The sequence below is a fragment of the Rhinatrema bivittatum genome, chromosome 2, assembly GCF_901001135.1.
Source record: "Rhinatrema bivittatum chromosome 2, aRhiBiv1.1, whole genome shotgun sequence".
Classification (NCBI taxonomy): Eukaryota; Metazoa; Chordata; class Amphibia; order Gymnophiona; family Rhinatrematidae; genus Rhinatrema; species Rhinatrema bivittatum.
In genome coordinates this window covers 577,127,712-577,152,547 of record NC_042616.1, presented here as the reverse complement: position 1 = coordinate 577,152,547, position 24,836 = coordinate 577,127,712, and the positions used below count along the sequence as shown (strand labels likewise).

General features: G+C 46.1%; 1 protein-coding gene across 4 annotated transcripts in view; it reads left to right on the top strand.

Annotated features, from left to right (window-relative positions):
* RAB31 (RAB31, member RAS oncogene family) overlaps positions 1–24,836 on the top strand; it is a 236,483-nt gene that overhangs the window by 151,123 nt on the left and 60,524 nt on the right. For all 4 annotated transcript variants that reach the window (XM_029590987.1, XM_029590986.1, XM_029590989.1 and 1 more), the window contains one exon: positions 7,217–7,323. In XM_029590987.1, coding sequence (XP_029446847.1) covers positions 7,217–7,323 — 107 coding nt within the window. The remainder of the gene's footprint in view (positions 1–7,216; positions 7,324–24,836) is intronic.

The following is a 24,836-nucleotide window of genomic DNA, read 5'->3' as shown; positions in this document are numbered from 1 at the left end:
TTCCACTGATTTCTGCCAGAGTCCAGCCTGAATCAGTCCTCGTGTGCTTCTAAGAATATACATAAGAACATAAGATTTGCCATACTGGGTCAGACCAAAGGTCCATCAAGCCCAGTATCCTGGTTCCAGCGGTGGTCGATCCAGGTCACAAGTACCTGGCAGGATTCCAAGGGGTAGATAGATTCCATGCTGCTTATCCTAAGAATATGCAATGGATTTCTGCAACTCTATCTTAATAATGGTTAATGGACTTTTCCTCCAGGAATTTGTCCAAACCTAAGACTGTTCATAATGCCACATATGGTGTCAGTTCGGGGATTTCTGTGCTAAAGCCTTGAACATGCAAAAAAAAAAAAAACCCACTCCAAAAGAAAAAAGGAATTTTTTTCCTTCCGTTACTTTCACCTTTATTGGGCCTCGCTGCAGCAGCAGCCAAATGTGGTCAGTGCAGTTAGGGCCAGATTTTATAACATGCGCATGCAGCTGTGTGCATGTTATAAAATCCAGGGTCGGCGCGTCCAAGGGGGTGCACAATTGTGCAACTTGCGCACGCCGAGCCCACTCCGAGGCCACTCCGAAATCGGAGTGGCCTCGGAGGGAACTTTCCTTCCGCCCCCCCGCACCTTCCTCTCCCTTCCCCTATCTAACCTGCCCCCCAGCACTAACTAAAACCCCCCCTGACCTTTGTTGGAGAAGTTACGCCTGCCTCTGGGCAGGTGTAACTAACGTGCGCCAGCTCTCCATCCCCCAGCCCGGTGGCAGTTCTGGAGGCCTCTGTCCCGCTCCCGGAACGCCCCCAGGCCTGCGCCCCGCACCCAGCATGCCCATTTTTTCAAGTCCTGGGACTTACGCGCATCCTGGGGCTTGCGCGCGCCACTGAGCCTATGCAAGATAGGCTCGGCGCGCGCGCAGGGGGAAGCAGGGGTAGGTTTTCTGGGGTTGCGCGCGTATCTTACGCGCGCAACCCTTTGAAAATCTACCCTTAGTGTAGCTGGGTTTAAAAAAAAGTTTGGATAAGTTCTTGGAAGAGAAGTCCATTAACTGCTATTAATCAAATTGACTTAGGGAATAGCCACTGCTATTAATTGCATCAGTAGCATGGGTTCTTCTTAGTGTTTGGGTACTTGCCAGGTACTTGTAGCCTGGATTGGCCTCTGTTGGAAACAGGATGCTGAGCTTGATGGACCTTTGGTCTGACCCAGTATGGCATGTTCTTATGTTCTTAAGGTTAGCTTCACCTGGCGTCAGGGATTTATATTTATAGTGAGTCAGTGCCAAAAAGGCAGGTTTTGTTTTAGTTTTCTCTGTAAGGAGAAAGGGAGTTGTGTTTGAGTGTTCCAGAACACGGAAGAACCCTTCAGCAAACTTTTGTGGGACCAGAGCCAGTGAGCTGGCATGGAGCGAGCCATGCAGGCCCTCACTGAGGGGCAGCAGAAAACTTAGGGGGGTGGTCCACATCCTGACTGAACAAATGGCCCAGCAGCTGGCATTGATGAAGAACCAGCAAACAGTATTGACCTAGCTGGCACAAGTAATTCAAGCCTGTTCTGTTTAAGATGAAGGTGGGAAAGACCCAGATGTGTTCTTGAAGAATTTTGAAAGAACTGTCCGCCTGATGGGTGGGCTAGAAGCCAGGTGGATCACATATCTAGGAAATCTATTCGCTAGCAAGAATCAAGCTGCCTTTCAAGTGGCCAGTCCCAATGGGAGAGCTAACTATTTTGTGGTCAAAGCTGCTATCCTGGAAAGGGTGGATTATATGACTGAGACTTAATAGCAGTTCTGAAGGAGTACCCTGAAGCCCAGGAAACCCCACATAGCCTTTTTCATTGGCTAAAAGATGCCAGATGGAAATTGCTGTAGCCAGAGGCAAAGACTGGCTTTGAGATAGCCAATTAGGACCTTCTGGAACAGTTCCTGTGTTGACACCCTGGTTCACCCTATAGAAAGCATTGGAAGTAGTAGATGTCTTCCATCAGGCTCAGCTGAAGCCAGAAGTAGTGCGGAGTCTGGAGAAACAACCCACACGGGCTTCCTATTATGGCAGTGAGAACACCAGACCCCAACAATAGTCCCTGGAGCAGGATGGCTTTGCCTCTATACTTAGAGCACCACCATCCAACTCCTCTGCTTGTTTCAACTATGGGAAACAAGGCCACTTGGCCAGGGACTATTGCTACGAAACGGGTGAACCAATGGAGGTTAGTTTGGTGACCCAACTGTCACCAAAGGTTAAAGCACCCAATAGTAAAGGAAAACCTTCCAAGGGAAGACCATCACCAGGTTGGAAGGTGCCTGCCTAAACAAGTAACAGGTTTATGGATGTTTTCCCTTTATGCTCGCTTTGTGCTTGGCAGTATAAAGAGGAATGGTGCCTGTATGGCAAGGAAGAGAACAAGGATTCCTTTGTAGAAAGCATGGAAGTGAAAGGAGAACACAACCTCCTACTGTAATACAGAGGACCATGCTGATGAGAATGGGAGTGTAAGTTAGCAGAGCAAGATAGAACGCAGCAACCCAGAGGAAGGGAATGCTGAACCTTTTGTGAGCACTGTCAAAATAAAAACGGAACAAATCCCACATTCATACTCCCATTGTGGGAAAAAAGGGCTCATTAGGAAGAACTGTCCTCAACGGGAGAAAATATAGTGGGAGCAAGAATTGGGCAAATACTTTACGAAACTACAAAGCTTTAACTTGGTAGATGGGCCACTTGGGAAACTTTCAGACTTTCTAATTTCAGTGGAGCTTAATGAAGTACTCTAGAGGATTCAGGATATGCAAAGACCCTCGTACGTAAAGATTTAGCCCAGAGAGATTGGATTAATTACAAGAGGAAGGCGGCACTCACATGTGTACATGGTAACGAGCAGCAGTACCCAACTAATCGGGTTCTGCTGACAACTCCGGTGGGGCAAATCATTATGGACATGGGAATACTTCCCGAGCTCCCGTATCCGGTGGTTTTAGGGCGTGATTGTCCCCAGTTTAAAATCCTGTGGGGTCAACTTATGGAAAACTGAGCCAGGCCAGATGGCTTGTCACCAAAAACTTGATGGCACAGTTGCCAAAGGGAATTGGGGTATTCTACATACCCGGTAAACAAAGTAAGGGAACCGACTAGGACAAATGATGACGAGAGGATATCCTGTGAACGCTTGAGTGGTTTCCCAAATGGGATGGAGAAGGGAAATCTTACATGGGTTAAACAGCCCCAGCATAGGACTGGGAAGAGAGAGAGGAACTGGGGTTTTCTTAGGAGTCCCTAGTAAGGGAAAGTGCTTAACCTAAAATGTTTGAGCTGAGGGGGAAGATATGTGAAGGAATATACAGGAGAAAACACCAAAATACCTAAAGGACTAGACCCAGAGATCGGACTATTTCCACCTTAAGTCTAAAACAGCAGGGAATGCTGATCTGGATGGAGCTTTCAGGGAAAGTGTATAATTTGTCAGGCCCAGAGGAGAGAAGGAAGTCTAGAGAAAGAAAACCCTACTGAAAAAAAAATTGTAATACTACCTTTGTGTTGTTGAACTTCAAAGAATAGCAGAGCTGCATTTGTTTGTTTGCTTGTCACTAAAAAGGAAGTTTAAGCAAGATTTTGTTATGGTTGTGAGGTATTGGAGTGGATTCTTGAGTACTGCGGTGATGGCCACTCCCACGGGGAGGAGCCCCGTAAGGAACTGCAGTACCAGGCTAGACTCTTTGCACGCAACATAGAGAAGATAGTTTTTATTGTATAGCATGGTGGCACTGCCCGGGAAGCGGACAGCAGTGAAATGTAGCTCCAGCAGTAGTAATCCAGGGATCCTCAGCAGAGAGGACCCATCTCACTCTAGAGTTGTAGGAGACAGCGCGGTGAACAGGAACAGGTCCCGGATGTAGAGCGCTGAAAGCTGTAGGTGAGATAGACTGATAGGTTAGTACTCAGTGCTCACTGAAGCAGAAGCTGTATCTTTGGAAGTCCTGGCAGGCAGAAGTTGTAGAGTGGCAGGCACCAGGTTAGGGAGAGCAGGCCCTCAAGGAGCGAGTACCTGGGATTCCAGGATAGGCACCTGCAAGGAAGTAGAAGGGCCCTCGAGGAGCGGGTACCCTAGTTAGTATAATTACCCCGAAGGGCGAAGAGAGCTTCCTGCGGAAGCTAGGAAGCGGCAGAGCAACTTAGACCGGAGCAATTCCAATCCTTGCTAACTCATGTGCCGATTCAGTAAAGTCCGCGGGAGAGGGGGCGAACGCCCGCTCTCCTGTGCGCGTGATTCTGTATTTAAATGAGGCCCGGTGGTAAAAATGGGCAAAAGGAGGAGCGGTGGCTGTCAGCGGTGGCTGTCAGCGGGTGTGACAGCCGACGCTCAATTTTGCCGGCGTCAGTTCTCAAGCCCGCTGACAGCCACGGGCTCGGAAACCGGACGCCGGCAAAATTGAGCGTCCGGTTTTCAACCCGACAGCCGCCGGCCGACTTCAATTTTTTTTCTTTTTTTTTTACTTTTGGAAAGTTTCAGGACCTCTGACTTAATGATACAAGTTTTTACTGTTTTTCTGTGCACTTTCCCAGTGCCCGAAGAAATTAGCGCCTACCTTTGGGTAGGCGCTAATTTCTGAAAGCAAAATGTGTGGCTTGGCTGCACATTTTGCTTTGTGAATTGCACGGGAATACCTAATAGGGCCATCAACATGCATTTGCATGTTGTGGGCGCTATTAGGTTCAGCGGATTGGACGCACATTTTCAGCCCCTTACTGAATAAGGGGTAAGGGAAAAAGCGCGTCCAGTGGCGGGTTAACAGTGCGCTCAGTCGCAGTGCACTGTACTGTATCGGCCTGTCAGTTTGTTAGCAAACGAAGGGCAGGCTAAATACCAGGATGTGATGACGTCACTCGGAGGGGACGCCCCCGAGGTTCCCACCATGACGTGGATAAAGACGTGGGTGGCGTGCACATGCGCGCACACTAGGAGGCCCTCAGGAAAACCATGGCGGTCACCATTGCTGATCCGGGGACGCTGGGCAGAGCGGCAGGAAGACGGGGTGGCAGCCAACTTCCCAAGGCTTGAGGAGAGAGAAGGAAGAAAGGTGAGGTACAAAGGTCGAAGCCGTCTGAGACCGGACACAACAGATTTCTGCCAGAGTCTAGGCTGAATCCATCCTCTGGTTACTCTAAGACTACTCACAGTGCCAGAGAGCCTGTATGTGTGTGAGAGACAGACAGCATGTGAGAGCCTGTGTGTGTAAGAGAGAATGTGAGAGTGAGAGCCTGTGTGTGTATGTGTGTGAGAGAATCAGCATGTGAAAGAGTGTGTGAGTGAGAGCCTGCATATGTGTGTGTGTGTGTGTCGAGGGAGAAAGGGAAGAAGAAGACAGGTGGAGAGAGAAGAAAGAAAAAAGAGACCTTGTAAAAGGAATTAGGAAAAAACCAAGAAGGAGATCATGAGGGGAAAAAAGGATAGGATTAACCAATTATAAAAATAACAAAGATAAAAAACCAATGTATTTTGAGATTTTAGTGAATGGCATATGCTATCTTTGAGAATGGGCATTATATATTTATATTTTCAGTATTCCATTGTTCAGAGTCTGGTTTCTCGGGCTTTCAATTTTATTTTGTCTGCATGCTTCTATTTCTAATTTATAGACCCTTATTTTGTATTAGGTCATGGTTGACCTGTGTTCTGCATATGTGACTAAAGTTCTGTATTTGTGTTAATGTATAGTTTCTTTGTAGGGATTTGTAGCAGTCCAGCTTGTTCTGTTGCCATAGTAAGTGGTGTATTAGTATTCTAAGGCATAGAATAATGTTTGCATTGTTGCTTTTTCATAGATAAGGTTGCTGCTGTTTTGAGTCCTGAGATTTAATCCTGTTATAATATGGTATGGCAAGGTTCTAGGTATCTGTTCTTTGTTTTTATTTGGAGAGAGTTGTGCTAATTCACAAGTTTCAAGGCTAAAGAATGCACATACCTTTGCTTTGAAACTTGGAGCAAAACTTGCAGGTAAAAAGTAACCAGGGACTTTGTCCCAAAGTGTACAGTTTGAAAATTGTTCTCTAAAGTATCAAAATGGCTCCCATAGGAAGGAACAGATGCTGCATGACTGTGGTAGGACCAGAGTTACTCCTGCTTCAGGAATGCCTAAATATAGTCCTATCTGTGGTCTGCTGGAGGCTAACAGTAGTTACAGATGTATTTGAGTTTTTTTGTGGGCACATACCTGGGTGGAATACAGGCCATTAATGAAGCATGTATGGTGGCCCTTCACTCTATGTGCTCTGAATATCTATTTTTCAGGCTGTGACAAATAATTTCATTTTTTTTGGATTACTGTCTCCTGCATATCAGTTTTTATTAATATTGGTATTACTGTTTTTTTTAGTATTACAGACATAAATCAGAGGAACTGAGATATTTCTTCTTTGTGACTTGTGAAAATGCACTTAATATAGTACAGTTTACATTCTGATCACAGTATTGCCGGTAAGATTTAATGCAAACAGGGAGCTAAGGCCAATAGAAAACCACAATAATGCAAAGTATGCCTTATTGCTGAAGTGCTCTCCGATTAGCTTTTATTTCTCTTGAAGTTATCCAGAGCTGATGCTTTCTACCCATCCTGTTTTGTAAATTTTAGGAACTAGTAAAGCATGATATAATTGATGTTGTGCAATTTTGTGCGTGCACTGATGTTGCAATCTTATCCCTAAAAAGTTATTTATATAGCATGATCAGTGTACATAACAGTGACTACAATCTTAGGATCTCGTTTCCTAAGGCTTTTCTCCCATTTTGGATCCATGAGAAAAAAGCTTAGTAAACAAGGCCCTAAGTTCGAGTACAGGGAGGTTAAATCACTTATTCAAGGTCGGACAGTCAGTGGTGGGCAGGGGAATTGAATCAGAGTTTCCAGAGTTCAAGTTCTGTGCTTTAATTTTTACTCTAGACCAGAGGTTCCCAAACCTGTCCTCGAGGACCCCCCAGCCAGTCAGGTTTTCAGGATCTCCACAATGAATATGCATGAGATAAAATGTGCATGCTTTAGAGGCAGTGCAGGCAAATTTATCTCATGCATATTCATTATGGAGATCCTGAAAACCTGACTGGCTGGGGGGGGAGGGGTCCTTCAGGTCAGGTTTGGGAACCACTGCACTAGGCTGATGGTCGAATAGTATTGATTCTGTATCTGTGAAGTCTCGTTAGACATGCTTCATTATTTATTTCTTTGGGTGTAGGATTCATTCCATACTTTGAAGAAATGGGTTAAAGAATTAAAAGAACATGGTCCTGAAAACATTGTGATGGCCATTGCTGGGAACAAATGTGATCTTTCTGATATTAGGTAATGTATGAAACTGCTTTTTTGTTTAGTTTGCCTGGTCCCTGCTTGCTCATTTCCCCGACTTCCTCCCACTGATCAGAAAGCCCTTTACGAGAATTAACACTAGAAATAAGGGAGGGACACACACGTGTGTAAGCCTTTTTTTGAGGATAAGGTGGATCCCAAAGGGCCATAAAATCATTTCTTAAAATGGGTTTAGCTCCTCAGTCTCTTTCCCCCTCTTCTTGTCCCAAGGGGTGGGTCTTTCCTGTTGGGGGGGGGGGGGGGGGAGGGTATTCTTCAAGGCCCAGGGCAGGAATAGGTTCCCTTGTGTGTTACATAGTTCCTTGGGACAAATACCTTGACAATTAAGGATGGACTTGCTGGATGGGTGTTCAAATTAAAGGTTACTGTGATTGATTGTAAAAGAGTCAATAGGAGCAAATAATAGTGTACAGGTTCTTCAGCCATATGGGAGTACAGGTGTGCAGTGCATCTCCCTCTGTGACGTGTCCCTTAATACTGGGGCTTGGAATCTGTATATCGTCCATGGGGTGGAATGGAAATTTGTCCCAAGGTGGCTGGGGTATCCTAACCGTGACGGATGTCCCCGTCCCCACAGTACCTGATGTCCAAATGGCACTCCCAAATTCTAAACTGTCCATTGTCCTGCGTCCCGGGGTGGAAACTCCATTGGGGGTCTCGGGATGTCCTCCGCCCTCTTCACACCGATAACAGGGGGACCTTTCTGGGGCAAAGGTCTTTACTAGAAGCAGCTCTTACACTTCCAGTTCTGGGCAAGGAAGGGGCAGAAAAAAATATTTCCTTCCCACTTAGATGAAGAAAATCACAATCTTGGCAAAACATTGCTGGATCTTACACCTGCTGGTTTCTGCAACATCCTCTTGATGGGGTGAAGGGATGTACAGATCCCTGCTGCACTTCTGGAGAGGGGATTTCTGCCTTCCAGAGGGCACAGGTCTCCAAATACAAAAACCTCACCAAAATGTAGCAAAAAGGGCAAAAAATCTCTCTCTACCTCGCTTCCCTTCAGTCTATAACCAAGACCTGGCCAGGACAGTGTCTCTCCCTTCCTTATTCAGACTGAGCACACTGTTACAGCTGCTTCTCCTTCCAAAACCAAATCTACTCTGCCTCCCATTTCTAATTCCTAACCTCCCTCCCCTATGGATAGGGGCCTTCATTTTCAATTTAAATCGATTTTCACCATACATTCTTGGATTTTCCCAGAGGTGACAATTGGTTTAAACCGATATTCACCCTAATTTTAGGCTGATTACAAAACAGATCCAGAGCTGCAGTTGCAGTGTTTCAAGGCCTCCAGCCACTTCTGGAAACCAGTATGGGCCAAAGCGCATGCTATTTCAAGTCTCACTCCCCATCAATGAAAGCCTTCAGTGCTGCCCATGCCGTCTTTCAAATCCCGCCTTCTCACCCCCCAAACAGCCCCAGTGCCTACTGTTGTTGCCGGAGGTGGACCCTTGAGCAGAGGTGGAGTTGATGCTACCCGCAGGGCAAGCCTTACGGGGCCCCATCGTTGGTAGGCGGAGCTGGCTGACTGATGGAGGCCGGCTGACACTTCGTCAGTACCAGCCCTCGTTCCCCGCAGGTTGAGTCCTTGGGTACCGGGGCTGCCTGGAGTTAGGTGGGCCTCCATCCGAGGTCTTCCGATGGACACGGAGGAGGTCAGTCAGGGACCAGCAGTGGTATGAGTAGCAAGTCTGATCTGGACTAGGCGGAGTCCCAGAGACCCGGGCGCCAAATGGAACGAGAGGCAGTCAGGGGGCGTCCGAGTAAGAACAGGCTGAAGCTTGAGAAGCCAAGTCCAGAATGAGTATAGCAGAGGTGTCGTAGAACAAGCTGGAGTCAGGGCAGGCGGCAGGCAAGGTAGAGCGGGGAGGCAAGGCAAAGGTCAAGTCCAGGAGATAATCAGTAGCGTGGTCGGGCAAAGCAGAGGTTGGGTCCAGGAGATGGTCAGTAGCGTGGTCGGGCAAAGCAGAGGTCGGGTCCAGGAGATGGTCAGTAGCGTGGTCAGGCAAAGCAGAGGTCGGGTCCAGGAGATGGTCAGTAGCGTGGTCGGGCAAAGCAGAGGTCGGGTCCAGGAGATGATCAGTAGCGTGGTCGGGCAAAGCAGAGGTTGGGTCCAGGAGATGATCAGTAGCGTGGTCGGGCAAAGCAGAGGTCGGGTACAAGAGATGATCAGTAGAATGGTCGGGCAAAGCAGAGGTCGGGTCCAAGAGATGATCAGTAGAATGGTCGGGCAAAGCAGAGGTCGGGTCCAGGAGATGATTAGTAGCGTGGTTGGGCAAAGCAGAGGTCGGGGTCCAGGAGTCAATCCGTAGAGTAACACAGGAATACAGGAACAAGGAGAATATCGGAACTAGGATCAGGAATCCAAACAAGACAGGAACCAGGAACATGAAGGAATCACCAGAGGAAGCAATGAAGTACACGACCAGCGTGGGGACCTGTTGCAAAAGGCAACTAACTGTGGCTGGGCCCGGCCTTATAGACCGGGACTCAGTGACGTCATCATCCGGGGCCGCAGGTTAGTTTCCCGCCGTGGCCCCTTTAAAAGAAGAGGAGATGCACGCGCTTAGGGAGGGACGCGGCGTGGGACGGCGGCATCTCTCCGCACGGGGAGGCCTGCTGCGGAACATGGACGTCTTTCACGGAGATAGGAGCACTGGGGTTGGCCCGAGGTCGTAGGCAGTGGCCCATGGCCGCGAGAGAAGTGAAGCTAGATGGTGGAGCAGGCAAAAGAGGGTAAGAGAGCCTGGCCACGGGCCTGCCACGGCCAGCACACGCAACAACTGGTGCCACAAATGCATTTGAAGCAAGCCCTGTCCACCAGAAACACTTCCCAGCAGGGTCTCTGGCCCTGCACGAAACCAAAAGTGTAGGTCATAGGGCTATCTAGTGGAGACCCAAAGGGTCTCTATACATGATTCCTTTATTGCTATGGTTTGCTTAATGATTGTGCTATTCTGTGATGCATAAAATAGTTTAATTTGAAACACATTAAAAATAAAACATGACCAATCATGTTTTCTTAAAATGCTATACATCTTTCAAATTCTGCCAGGGGAATATAAACTTATGAGCACAACTGTATAGAGCTAAAGTTAGCCGAGTAAGGCCTAGATTCATCATTCTGCTATATTTATAGCAGAATGACGAGTCGAGCTAAAAAAAGGGGCAGGGGGTTGAAATTGGGCCAGCCACATCGTGGCAGTGCATTTTCACCCACCACGATTGTGGCTGGGCCGCACACTTTCGCACCCATAGTGCCACGGGAAAAAGTGGTGTTATTTCCCACAGTGCTGCCGGCAATAATGTGTAAAACATTATCGCCCACATTCCTCCTCTTCCCCTATTTGAATTGTACTGCCGTGATGCGGCCGGTTTCGTGTGCGGTAAGGCATTATTGCACTCGATAAGGCCCTAACGCATGCAATAAGGCCACATTGTGGTTCGCTGAATGACCCTGTAAGTTTGGTCAGAAAACTGCCTTTAGTAAAGTAACCAGATAATTTTATTCGGGTAACTTTAACTGGGTACATTCACCAGAGCCCTTTTATCCAGGTAAAGTTCTGCTGAATATCTGGTTAAAGTTATCCAAGTAACTTTCTGGCTTACTGGTCCACTAAATATGTCTATTTTTAATTTGATGAAGTCTGTCACCATTTGTACCTCCGCCTTTCTTTCAGGCTTGGAGTTTTGCTTTTCAGAGCACTTTTTTGAGCTTGCTTGTAATTCTAACATATAACTTAGCATTTATTATATTTTAACACAAAATATTACATATTAATTATTAGGGGTGTGCACTTTTTTTTTTCATTTTGTTTTTTGTTTCATTTGTTTCTTTAAAATGAAAAAAAAGGCAAACAAAATTTAAAAAACATAAAACAAACCAAAGCAAAAATGTGTCCAGTCCACAGCCAAAATAACAAAAAATAAAAATACTCCCAGTCCCTGCCCAATTCTTCCCCTCCACCCTCAGACTCTCTTTACCCTGTAATTGAAAATTTCTTCACAGAGCAGGAATGATCCTGCCCTGCCACTGCTGCTATTGGATGTGATGACAGTAGACCAAAGCCAGCGCTATTGTTCATTTTTGCTGTACAAAATGGCACCAGCCAGGCTCAGGCCCAATAGCAGCGGTGCAGGAGCAACTGGGAATCACTTTTGCCCCATAATGAAATATTCAGCTTTGGAGTAAGAGGGTCCGGGGTAGAAAGGAAGAACTGAAGATGGCCTGGGAGTTGGGGGGAAGAGAAGGTTTGGTGATGGTGATGCTATTAAAAAAAAAAAAAAAGAAACTAACAAAATGTTCATTTTTGTTTTGTTTCATTTTAAAAACAAATTGAAATTAAATAGAAAATTTCTTTTATTTTTTTTTTTGTTTCAGATGTATGCACATCCCTTTTATTTGTCTTGTTTTGTGTCTGCCAACTAAATTTAAGTACTAGTAGTAGCAGCATTTTTGGGCAGATAAAAATCTTACTCAGCCAGTCTTTCCAGTTATTTCTCTCTCTTAGTGTCACTGCATACCCTGTTTGATCTCTGGTCATCTGCCTTGTTTGTCCTTACTCCCACGCTCGATATCTGTTTGACTGTTTGTTTTTTTAATCCTATCCCACCCTTTCCATTCTTTGATCCAGAGAGTGTATTTTTAGTACTTTTTTCCTTGAAAAGAAAATCACTTATGTATTTGCTTTGTCTGTGTACATATTATCTTCTGAATTATTCCATCTACAACAACCACATTTTCCAGCTAAATATATCTATATAAGATCTAGAAACTGAAATAATGTTCACCCATAAAACCTCTGGATGAAACCCAACATTGAATAAAAAACTGAAAAATAAAATCTGTCTTCTCCATCCAGAAAAGAATTATGATTTTCTGTGGAAGATTTGTGGGGCAATGTCATGACTCATAATGTTAGCACCATGTCTCTGCTGGGGGCCTAGTGTAGATCTGAGGAGAAAAGAGGAACTAGTGGGACTCTTACCAGGACTTACACTTCTGGCTTCAGAGGTTTTGGGCTCAGTTGGGGGTAGGGGTGATCTTTACCTGTGGGAGGGTGTTGACTCTTGTCTAGGGCAGAATGGGAAAGTTCTGCAAACAATTAATTACATTGTTGAAGCTGTAGTTAAATTTTGTTTGAAAGCGTGGTCATGCTAAAGTCAATGCGGCTTTGCAAATACCACTGTCAGGAATATTTTATTTTTATTATATTTTATTTTAGTTAGTGGCTGTAATACGTTTGTGCCTTTTCATTGGTAGCTCAAGGCGTGTTGCATTTAGGTACAGTAGGTATTTCGTAATGAATTCATTACCATGGTATTTATATACTGAAGTTGCCAGACACATTAAATAAAACAATTGGCAGAGCCCCCAGTTTTCTGTGGCAGATTTTTCAAAATTCTGTGGCAATTGTGGCAGATTTGCATAATTTTAAAACGAAAATTCACACCTCTGACTATACAACAAAAGTCCATTTTTTAATTAAAAACTATTCATCTAATTTGTTTTTAAACTATATAAAAATAAAAATTGTACCAAGTACAAAAATCAACAATTTATCAAGTTAAAACATACTGAAAAGTTATCTATCTAAATGGTTAAACTGGCATATTTAAAGACTTATCTGCTGAATATACTCTTCTAGTTAGCTGGATAAGTTTATCCAGCTAACCCTTCTAAGCCGCTCAGCAGCTAAATGTTACCCCCCACAAGTTACAAATATTTAACTGTGAAATGTCACTTTTGTTTTGAATTGAAATAATGTATGTTGCGGAGGTGGAGTTGACTCTACCCGTGGGGAAGCCCCCACTGGTCTCCACTGTCGAGAGGCAGAGCAGAACGGGAAGCGGAGGCTGACTGGAGCTTCGCCAATACCAGCCCTCGTTCCCCGCAGGTTGAGCCCTTGGGTACTGGGGTCAGCTGGTCTTGGGCAGGCCTCTACGTGGTTGATCCTGTGGAGGGTGCTCAAGGCAGGGAGGAAGCAGCCAGAGATACAGGGTCCAATGAAGCTGGGTTCAAGACAGGGCCTGGATCCAGAAGCCCGGACAGGCTGAAGCAGGCTATGAGTCAGGAACCCGTTAAGTCCGGGCTTGTAAGTAGGCAAAAGCCTAAGAAAGGCCAAGTCCAAGTAGTCAGCTGAAGGCAAAGTCAGGTACAAGCTGGAGTCAGGGCAGGTGGCTGGAGACAAGGTCGGGTCCAAGCTGAAGTCAGGCAAGCGGCTGGAGACAAGGTCAGGTACAAGCTGGAGTCAGGGCAGGCAGCTGGAGACAAGGTCAGGTCCAAGCTGAAGTCAGGGCAAGCCGCTGGAGACAAGGTCAAGTCCAAGCAAGGGTTAGAGCCAGGGAATCTGTCCAAAGCGTGGTCAGGAACAAGCAAGGGTCAAGCCAGAGAATCCATCCAAAGCATGGTTAGGAATAAGCGAGGGTCAAGCCAGAGAATCCGTCCAAAGCGTGGTCAGGAAACAGGAAGCTGGAACTGAAGCACAAGGACTGGAACAGGATCGCAGGACTGGGACTAGGTCAGGTACAGGTACAGGAACACGAACGAGCAGCAACTAAGCACAAGATTGGAAGCGTGAAGACCTGTTGCCAAGGCAAAGACCGGATGGCGGGGCATGCCTTAAGTAGCAAGGCCCGGAGACGTCATCATCCGGGGCCGCAGGAAGGTTTCCCGCCACGGCCTCTTTAAAGTCAGGGAAGGCACGCACGCGCGCCTAAGGCAGACAGACTGAAACTATGTAGTGGCGGTATCTTCCCTCGACGCACATGGGGAGACCCAACTGGGACCGGAGGAGGCCGTGGAGCTGCCGGAGAAACCTGGGAGCATAGCAGGAGCATGAGCGTGTAGGCAACTGCCTACCACTGCCAAAGAGGAAGGGCCAGGTCTGGACCCGGCGACGGGGCTGAGTAGAGCCAGTTTCGGGCCTGCTGCGGCCAGGATATGCAACACTGTAGCCATTCTTTTTATATTTTCTTAAGAAAGTCTTTGTCTTTCCAAACATAGCTTCTGTATGCTAGATGTCCTCAGCATCAGCAGTTTGTCATGCTATTAATTACAGAGAGAGATATGTGCACAAATATTGGATACTTGATAACAGCTTCAAAAAGGGGTTGAATTAGCACAAATTTGAAACTTGCCAGCACTAGTGACGGTCTTCAAAGCTTCTATGAACTGAAATCAATGCCCTCCCTGCCAGCTGTGAGACACCAGCAGTTGCAAACTTCTAGAAACACATCCAGGTCTTTGTAAATGGTGTATGATTGGTCACATATGCAGGTGCAAGGACCTTTGTATAAAGACGAAACTCGACAGGGACATCGCTCCATCCAGGAATTATATCAAAATCATCTTTGGTTTGATAAGGATTTAAGAGATCTTTGAGAGATCAAACATTGACTGCTTTCTCTGTCCACTCCGTCACCTCTCCCCTTCCCCCCTCCTCCCTTTCATCTTAGGGCAGGAGGAAGATGGGTGGAGGGAACAATAGAAGAAGGGTCCCTCCAGGGTGTTTGACAGATGAGGGGCTGGAGCAAGAGTAGAGAGAGAACTGAGACTGAAGGAAGACAGACATCCTGCACTGTTCTTCAAAAGACTTAATAGGTGTAAAAACATTCAGGAATGTTGATTCTGTGGTAGATTGTAAAATATGGGGGAGCATGATAATTATGGGATTTCTCCCGTGGCCGCACAATCACAGGACACTAGGGGCACTGACAGCTGGGTTCTAATGGTGCATTACCATCGTAAGTAAGTCTGTGTTACATAATGCATATAATATAATGTGTGATAGCCATAATGCAAAAAGTGCAGAGGCATGCATTTGCTGTCCAGGAAACCAGAGGAATTATCCATGATGAGTGGCAAGATGTTAACCACCAGATAGGAGAGGAATATTAATTAGGTGATCATATATGAGGACTTCAAGGTGCCCAAACATTGTAACAAGGCAATGGAGAGAATCAGTAGAATCCACATAGAAGTTTGTGATGGTCTTGTAAAAGAAAAACAGCCATTGTTGAGAGCTCATTTTGAGTATTCTTTCTGGTTATTCATTAAAACAATCCAAAGAAGGATCTTCACCAGAAGCGCTATAAGGTGATATTCAGGGACCATAAAGATATTCAGATTCTTTAAGGGTACAATAATGAATAAGAGACAACGATTTTTTCAAGGGAAAAAAGGTTCTTGAATAAGAAACCATAGAATGAGATTGACAAAGTCAAGCTCAGGAGTTACAGTAGGAAATATTTCTTTCCACAAAGGGTAGCAGGTGCAGAGAACAGCCTACCATTAAAGATAGCAAAGATGGTGTTGGAATTCCAAAAATTATAGGCCAGCCACAGATGCTGAGTAGTGGTGGACAAACAATGATCATGTAACCCCATCTGGACGGGGCACACAAAATGTGAGACAGATGAATGTGCTAAGTGCCATTCTCGGTAGGGTTCAGAAGGATTTGAAAGGTATGTAGAATGTCTGAGCTGGATAGGGATCTCACCCTCTGGTGATCCCCTCTATGACTTTCTCCACAGTGCCCCCAAACTCACAATAACCAGAAAATAGGGACTCGCTCCAAGGATATATTCCATCAAAACAAAAATGTTTTATTTTCTGGTGTTACCCACTCTGACTGCTGAGAGTAACATAGGATGAAAGTCACTGATTAAATCAGGGTGCATAGGCTTACCTAACTAGACCGCATTAGTTACAAGAAGCAGGAAAAGTTAAACGTAATAGCTCTTCGACAATTATATACATCTTCCCCTTGCTTAGGAGAACTGCTTATAAAATCTTCCCCACGCTCCATTCCAACAGATCAAAATACACTCAGAGAATATAAATTCAACTGATTTCAACCACTGTGTTTCCCTTTGCTTACTAGACCATGGCTGTCAGAGAATTGGCATAAAATATACCACATTAAATGCTTCACTGCTCGCTCACTGGACACAGCAAGTTTCTCCATTTTCAATAGAAAACTCTGTATCTCTTCAGACGTTTCTTCTCGACACTCATCCAAGCAATAGCAAGGGAGTTTCCCCCGTGTCCCCAGCCTTTCACCCGCTGAGGCTCCTTTACTCCAATTCTTCTTCACCTCCAGGACACAGGTTGAGTCCCTGGTTATTTCCCTTGAGGAGAAACACCTCTCTTCCTCAGGCCTTTCCGCCTGAGGAGGAAAGCCTCTGCAAGGCCCTCTCAGAAAAGAGAGATCACCTTGGGTGAACTCATTCCCTGTATAGGTTCTCTCCATTGTCCCTTCCCTCAAACTCCTAAACTAGCATTTTGTACTGATGGAAACAGTCTCTCTATAGGACTCCCCCCCTCCCCCATACTTCTTAAAGGAGAACTGTCCCATAAAAATCCATTAACCAGTCTTCCCAGATTTACACTGTGTAAATGCAGAGTAATTATACCAGAAAGGGTGCCATCTAGTGGCCATTTAAAATACCACACTTTTCATCCTGTTCACTGAGCAGTGACTAACAGCTCCTGTTCTACCTACAGTATAACCATACACCTGCTCCCCATAATTTGCATCAACACTCAAGCAGAGAATCTGGGGTCTTCTCCACCCAGAATCCTTTCTGATGAACCTTCTGTGACACTGGCCTTATGAGATCAATTTTGAAATCAGCTGCACCCACACCAGAAGAGCAAATACACTGGAAGATCCATGGGAATATACCATACTGCCTGATTCTCACACGATCACTACTATGCTGCCAGTTTCTTATCAAGGAGCTCTCACCAAGTATTCCTCCTTCTTACAAAATTAAACTCTGTCACCTCTCTCTCTCTCTCTCTCTCTCTCAATTTCCTCATTGGAAATTGAATCCATCATAAAGAAAATGAGGCCATGCACACACCCATCAGACACCATCCCCACTAAAACCCTCCTCACCATCCCTGACATCATTGCCAAGCCCATCTCAAATATCATCAACAGATCCATCACACTTGGCATCGTCCCTAAAAATCTTAAACATGCCATTATCAAAACCATTTTGAAAAAACCTACACTTGATCCATCTGACCTCGCCAACTTTCGCCTCATCTCGAACTTGCCCCTAATAGCCAAAATCCTAGAAAAGTCAGTCAATCGCCAATTAACCGAATACCTTGACAAAAACAATATCCTCTCGCAGTCACAATACGGCTTCCGACGACATCACAGCACTGAGACCTAACTCGTCACTCTGTCTGATTACATTCTCAAAAGCCTTGACAAAGGTCTCTCACATATCCTCATCCTCCTTGATATTTCCTCTGCCTTCGACACAATCAACCACAAAATATTAGCTGAACGCCTCACTGACATTGGCATCTCAGGCTCAGCCCTCCAATGGTTTCAATCCAGTGTCCAATTAGGTAATTGCACGTCCAAACCAATCCCCCTTGCACAAGGGGGTTCCACAAGGTTCTTCCCTCTCCTCCACCTTATTCAACATTTATCTCCTCCCCCTCTGTAACCTGCTATCCAAGCTAGGCCTCATGCACGTCATCTATGCTGACCATGTGCAAATCCTTATACCTGTAAATGACACACTTCACAAAGCTTCAGAAACCTGGAACTCCACCCTATCGGTCATTAACACTCTCCTGACAAGCAACTTCCTTGCACTCAACATTGCCAAAACAGAGCTTCTCTACATTACACCCCCAAAGCATTTCCCCATCCCTGCAGTCAAACAATTCCTTCTCCGCCACTGCCTCCACCCAATATGTGCGCAGCCTCGGCATCACTATAGATAACCACTTCACCTTCAAAAAATTCATTAATAACACAATCAAAGCCTGTTACTTCAAACTACACTCACTCAAAAAACTGAAACCCCTTCTACACCTCAGTGACTTCTGTACCATTCTATAGGCCTTCATCCTATCCAAAGTTGATTACTGCAACGCCCTGCTCCTAGGACTACCCAAAAGCACGTTGCAACCACTTCAATTACTCCAAAATGCTGCTGCCCGGATTCTAACTAACACCCACAAACGCTACCACATCACCCCTGTACTGAAACACCTGCATTGGCTACCAGTCACTGCAAGAATACCCTGTTTCCCCGAAAATAAGACAGTGTCTTATATTAATTTTTGCTACCAAAGATGCACTAGGCCTTATTTTCAGGGGATGTCTAATACCGTTGAGCTCCTGGCTGCCCCTGCGTCAGCCATGTCCCACCAGTGTGCTGTCAGAGAAAGGTAAGAGTGTGCAGCATTCATGGTAGTCAGCTTGGGCTGACTCTGCTGCTTTTGAACCTCTGCACACTGCTTGGAAGGGGTCCCCCCGACTGGTACTGCCACCATCCCCAGATGTCAGTAATCTTGCTGCCACTGTCACTGATGCCGCATGGCTATTGGGGAGGCGCCGATTGCTGCTACTGACACTGAAGCCCATTCTGCTGCCTCCTCTGTGCAGGCCCCGTGGGCTTCCACTTTCTCCATGCTGATCTCGTACATTGTGAGATCCGCATAGAGAAAGTGCTATTCTTGCACATTCCCAAAGATTACATGTGCCAATCACTAAAAAGTAATTTTTTTTTTTTTACCTTTGCTGGCTGATGTTAGTTTTCTAATCGGTTGGTCACAGGCTTTTTTTTTTTCCACCTTCCCTTTCTTATTTTTTTGCCAATTCCTTTTATATTGTCCTTTTTTCTTCCGTATTTCTTTTCTCTCCGTCTTCTTCCCTCAAACACAGTCAGGTTCTCATTCTCACATGCATTTCTCTCTCTCACACACACACAGACCCTCACTGTCACATGCTGTCTCTCATACAATCATTCATACACACACTCTCACTGGCACATGCTGTCTGACGCTCACACACACAGGCTCGCTCTCATTCCCACATGCTGTCTTGCTCAAGCATAGGCTCTCACCGTCACACGCTGTCTCTCTCACACACACAGAGGCTCTCACATGCTGCCTCTGCAAACATTCAGATCCTCACTCCCACACACAATCTCTCAACTCATCTCATACACGCACGCACACACCCTCTACAGACCCTCAGCCTCTCTCTCACCTCTGGGCCTCCTGTTCGCGGGTCGCCGCAGGATGGGCTCTGCAGCGGCCCTGAACTTCTCGGGCCTCTTCCTCTTCTTGGGCCGCTGCGACTTGGGATTCGCAGCAGCCCGCGGCGGCTCCTCTTCTGCACGCGCTGATGCTCTTTCTCCTTCCTGCCCATGCGGCTCCGGCAACGTTTACTTCCGGGGCCGCATAGGCAGGAAGGAGAAAGAGCATCAGCGCATTTGAACGCAATCTTTTTCTTCGGGCAAGGAGGCTCAGCGGCCGCATGAGCCTCCTTGCGCCTGGGCGCATCGGCTCCCCTCCGGATACCACTGCTCGCGTCTGCCCCTAATACTTTGGAAACTTTATTTAAAAAAAAAAAAAAATTAAAAAAAATGACGTCACAGGATTGACCGGCCTACCGGGGGAAGCCCGATCCCCCGATAGGTCAATCCGCCCCTGTTTACAAGGGATGTCTTACTTTCGGGGGAGGTCTTATATTTAAGAATTCGGCAAAATCTCTACTAGGTCTTATTTTTGGGGGATGTCTTATTTTCGGGGAAACACGGTAACATACAAATCTCTCACTCTCGTACATAAAGCCCTCCATAACCAAAATATGCACTGGCTAGAAGAACACCTTACTTTTCACAACACAAACAGACCTACATTGCATATTCCATCACCCAAGGACTCTAAGCTCAGCTCCACTAAACTTTCCTTAGCTGCGCCCGCCCTTTGGAACAAACTCCCCTCCTCATTACGCCAAGAAGCATGCCCAAAAAAATTGAAACAGAACCTGAAAACATGCCTCTTCAAACGAGCATACTCTGAACAGCACACCTCCTCCCCATGACGCCTTTTTCCCCCCCCTGACCTCCCCACTCCTGACCTCCACGACTCTCTTGTAAATAGTTATATTTTTAACCTACATATTCTATATTTGTATGCCTTATAATTTGTAAATCGTTCAATTTATTTTATCTATATTTTTACATGTTCTTTGTTTCACTGTAAAGCGCTTGTAGCTGATTTTCGTTTATTGTGAACCGATGAGATGTTCCCAACGTTCATTGGTATATAAAAACTCCTAAATAAATAAATAGATAAAATAAATATATATAGGAAGTCAATATTCAGCTGCAGGCAGACTGGTATGTTATCCAGGTATTCAGCAATATGGCTGTGCTGCTGAATATAGCTGGCTAAATCAAAATTATTGTAATTCACTTCAGGTGAAGTGAGTTATCAAATTTGAATTTATAAATAAATAAGTTTGGATGGATTTTTCTACATAACTTTAGGAGTCCTCATAGCATGACCAGGACTTAACTAAATAACTTATCCAGATAACTCTGACAAACTGAGTTATCCAGACAAGTCTGGCATGCCCTGGAATGCCCCTGATTTATCCTGGTCAGTTTTAGCTAGCTAAAAACTTACACAGATAAAATCAGACCTGGTCACTCTGGTAGAATTTTCAAATTCTGTGGTTTGTCTGGCTAGGTCCCTAACTTAGAACATAAGAATTGCCATGCTGGGTCAGACCAAGGTGCATCGAACCCAGCATCCTGTCTCCAGCAGTGGCCAATCCAGATCTCAAGTACCCGGTTGTTCCCATAAAGTAGATCTAATTCCTCTTACTCACTTCTAGTGATAGCAGTAGCTTTCTTTAGTCTACCTGGCTAATGATGCATTATGGATTTTGCCTCCAGGAACTTTTCCAAACCTCTTTTAAACCCAGCTTTGCTAATTGCCTTAATCTTGTCCTCTGTCAACTGTTGAAAGTGTGGATGGGCACTCGAGAGTGTGAGCCTCTGTGCCGCAACTCGACCTGCGCAACCTCAGGGCTGGCCACGGTCCATGCCGCTGGCAGGTGAATGCATCCAGGCACAGGCTGGCTGAAACGGGAATACTCTTGGCTAGGAAACAGGAAAACGCTTGGCATAGGAACACTCGGACGTCCATCATGCATCAAGAACTGAGACCCAGCAACGCAGTGCTGGTCTCTGGGGTTGCCCTCCGGCCTCTTGAAAGCCCTTTCGGACTTCTGCTTGGAAGCAGTTAGTGCATGAGGACAGACGAAGGCTGAGGATTCAAGACAAGACATGATGAAGGCTTGGATATGACTCTGAAGACTTGGCATATAATGAAGGCTCTGAGGGAGTCCGGTGCGCTGCATGCCCTACACAACCCCGGGGCTGGTCGCAGGCTATGCCAATAGTGGCACAGGCTAGACTTGAAACAAGATGGGAGCTGGAATTAGAACTCCAAAGACCAGGGACAGGATTCAGGAACTCTGACTCAGACTCAGGAACTCGGATTCAGACTCTTAAACAAAGGAAAGATTTCCGAAGACTTGAACCAGCAATGAAGACTCTAGACAGGATGAAGGTTGGAGCCAGGAACAAGGTGAAGACTTGGATTCTGGAACAAGGTGAAGACTTGACCAGGACTCAGAAGACACAGGAACAAGGAACACAATGAGAGTTCAAGAACATCACAGGAAAGAAGACATGGAGGACCTCCAATAATGAAAACAAGAAACAGAAGACCTTGAATATCGCAGGAAGACTGAAGACTTTGTGAAGGCCAGGAGCAAAGACTGAAGAGCACTTTAATAGGGCTGGCAGGAGATGACATCATTGGGAGGCTCCGTGGCATTTCCTACTGTGGGCCCTTTAAATCCTGAAGAGACGCTCACGCGCTTAGGCACGCTGGCAGGAGCAGGAGCCATGGCAGTGGCATTCCAGCTCATGCAGGAAGACAGAAGTGGCATCCGCTGGCATCGGAGTCGGCGGTGTCCAGCTGGCATCAGGTGGAGAAGCAGGGCAGGAGACAGAAGCAAAGTCCCAAGTGAAAAAGTATTTTCTATAATGTTTTGAATCTACTGGTTGTTAGTTCCATGAATTGTCCTCTTGTTTTAGTATTATTTGAAAGGGAAAATAACCTTGCTTTATTTACCTTTTTCCAGGCTCTCCTTTCTATGACTTTTCTTTATCACTTTCTCCCTTCCTGTTTAATCTCATTTTCCTTCATTCTCTCTTCTCTTCCTCTAAATCTGTCCCTTACACCACCCTCACTTTACTCTCTCTACTCACACTTGGATCTCTGTTACAACTCATGGCTCAAGGTCAGGATCCACAAGCCACCACCACTATCTGCGTGCAGATCTATCTTTGTTGCGGAATGCCGCCACTGGCCACCACCGTCTGCTTTAGGCGTGTGAGCACCCACAAGTACATGCATTTATATGTACCTTGGCAGGAAGGAGGGAGTACGCACACTTGGATGATATCATCACCTCCGGGTATTTAAATCCTCTCCTCCTTGCACTCCTTGCTTCGGCAACAGGTCTCCTGAGTGATCTGCTCCTCAGTGCGTGTTGCATCTTCCTGTCTTGTCTGCCTGTGTTCCTGTTCACTTGTGGTATTGCTTCCTACTGTGGTTCTGTCTTCTGGTTTGTCTCCCTGCCATTCCTGGTCCTCTCTGTTGTGGTTTGTCCTGTCCTTGCCCTTGTTTCGCTGTCTCCTTTGGCTTGGCTTCCTGGTTTGATCTCTTCTTGTTCTCTGACCCTTCTGATTGCCTCCTGGACCTCACCCTTTGCTTTGGACCTGACCTATGCCTGTCTACTGCCTGACCCATCCCCTGGCCTGTTTAGTGGATCGTGCTGTTTGCTACTGCTCCAATTTCTGACCTGTCTACTGGATCTCACTTTCTGCTGCCTGCCCCAACCTGTCACCTGGAATCTCTCTCTTGCTCTTACTCCAGGGACCTGCCACCCATCAGAACCCAAGGGTTTAACCTTGCGGTGGGGGGGTGGGGGGGAGAAAGATTGGTATAGGTGAAGCTCCAGCCAGTCCTAACCGGGATACGTTAGCCAGCTGTCAGGGTGGTCTCTATGGGCCTGCTTGTCCAGCCATGCCTACCACACCACAGCCCATGGGTCCTCTTCCCTTACAATCTCATCCCTTCCTTTCCCTTACTCCTCTGTTATCCTTCACCATTTCTCATTGTCTAGTTCTCATTGTCCCAACATTTCACTTCCTCGGTCTCCCTTCCATTGCCCTGCACAGCCCTCCATCTCCCTCTCAGAGTTGCTCCTCTCATTAATCTACTGCTTTCTGACTCCCTCTCTTTTAAAAGTTACCCTTCCCTCTCATCACTCCCCATCATACAAACATTGATTTTCTCAACCATTACATTTCATCTCTTTCAGCTCCTCTGACATTCTCCCATCAACTTTAGTTTGACTACCTCTCACCATTATTTCCGCTCACTCCATCACCCTCAATTATCCCCCCATGCTTTCCTCATCCTCTCACTCTGATTTACCGTCACTCCTCACCCTTTATCATCCCCTTGAATAGAATCCCTTTCCACCCCTCCCCCACTCCAATATCCTCTCTTTTTCTGCATCATACTCACTTCCCCATACTGACTTCTTTCACCCCTCTCTTTTTCAAAATCTTCTTCCTCCTTCTAGCTCTCTCTCACCTCCTCTACTCCATCACATTTCAGGTATTCACTTTCACCCTCTCCAACCCACTCCCCACCCCAATACCATCTCTGGATCTCTTCACTCCCATCACAACCTCTGGCTATCATTCACACAGGTCTTCCTCCTCTATCTCTGTCTCACAACCCACCCCATTTCCACCCCTTCCTAGGTCTTGTGCTCGTTTACTCCCCCAAACACAACTTCTCCTCCCACATGGTTCTCATGCACTCCACCCCTTTCCCAGCTGTCTTTCATCACCTCAGACAGCTCAAGTTTGCATTGTTGATTTCAGTGACATGAAGAAGGAAACCACATTCAACTCCCCTTCTTGCACTCCTTCCAGCAGTTACCCCTTCTCATTCTTCTCTTGGCATAAAGCCCTCTCTTCACCTCCCCGACATTCACCTCTTTTTAGGCCCTCTTTTCTTACCTCCCCAATACACTCATCTCCATCAGCATAAGTCCATCTCTTACCATACCAGCATGCATTAACCCCCTTCCTCACCTCCAGATCAATCTTTTTTTTTTTTTTTTTTTCACGCAACCACAACCTCCCTTCTCGCAACACCAGTATAACCTGTATCGCTACTGTGTACAATTCTGGTCGCCGCATCTCAAAAAAGATTTAATTGCAATGGAGAAGGTACAGAGAAGGGCGACCAAAATGATAAGGGGAATGGAACAGCTCCCCTATGAGGAAAGACTAAAGAGGTTAGGACTTTTCAGCTTGGAGAAGAGACGACTGAGGGGGGATATGATAGAGATGTTTAAAATCATGAGAGGTCTAGAACGGGTAGATGTGAATCGGTTATTTACTGTTTCGGATAGTAGAAAGACTAGGGGGCACTCCATGAAGTTAGCATGGGGCACATTTAAAACTAATCAGAGAAAGTTCTTTTTTACTCAACGCACAATTAAACTCTGGAATTTGTTACCAGAGGATGTGGTCAGAACAGTTAGTATAGCTGT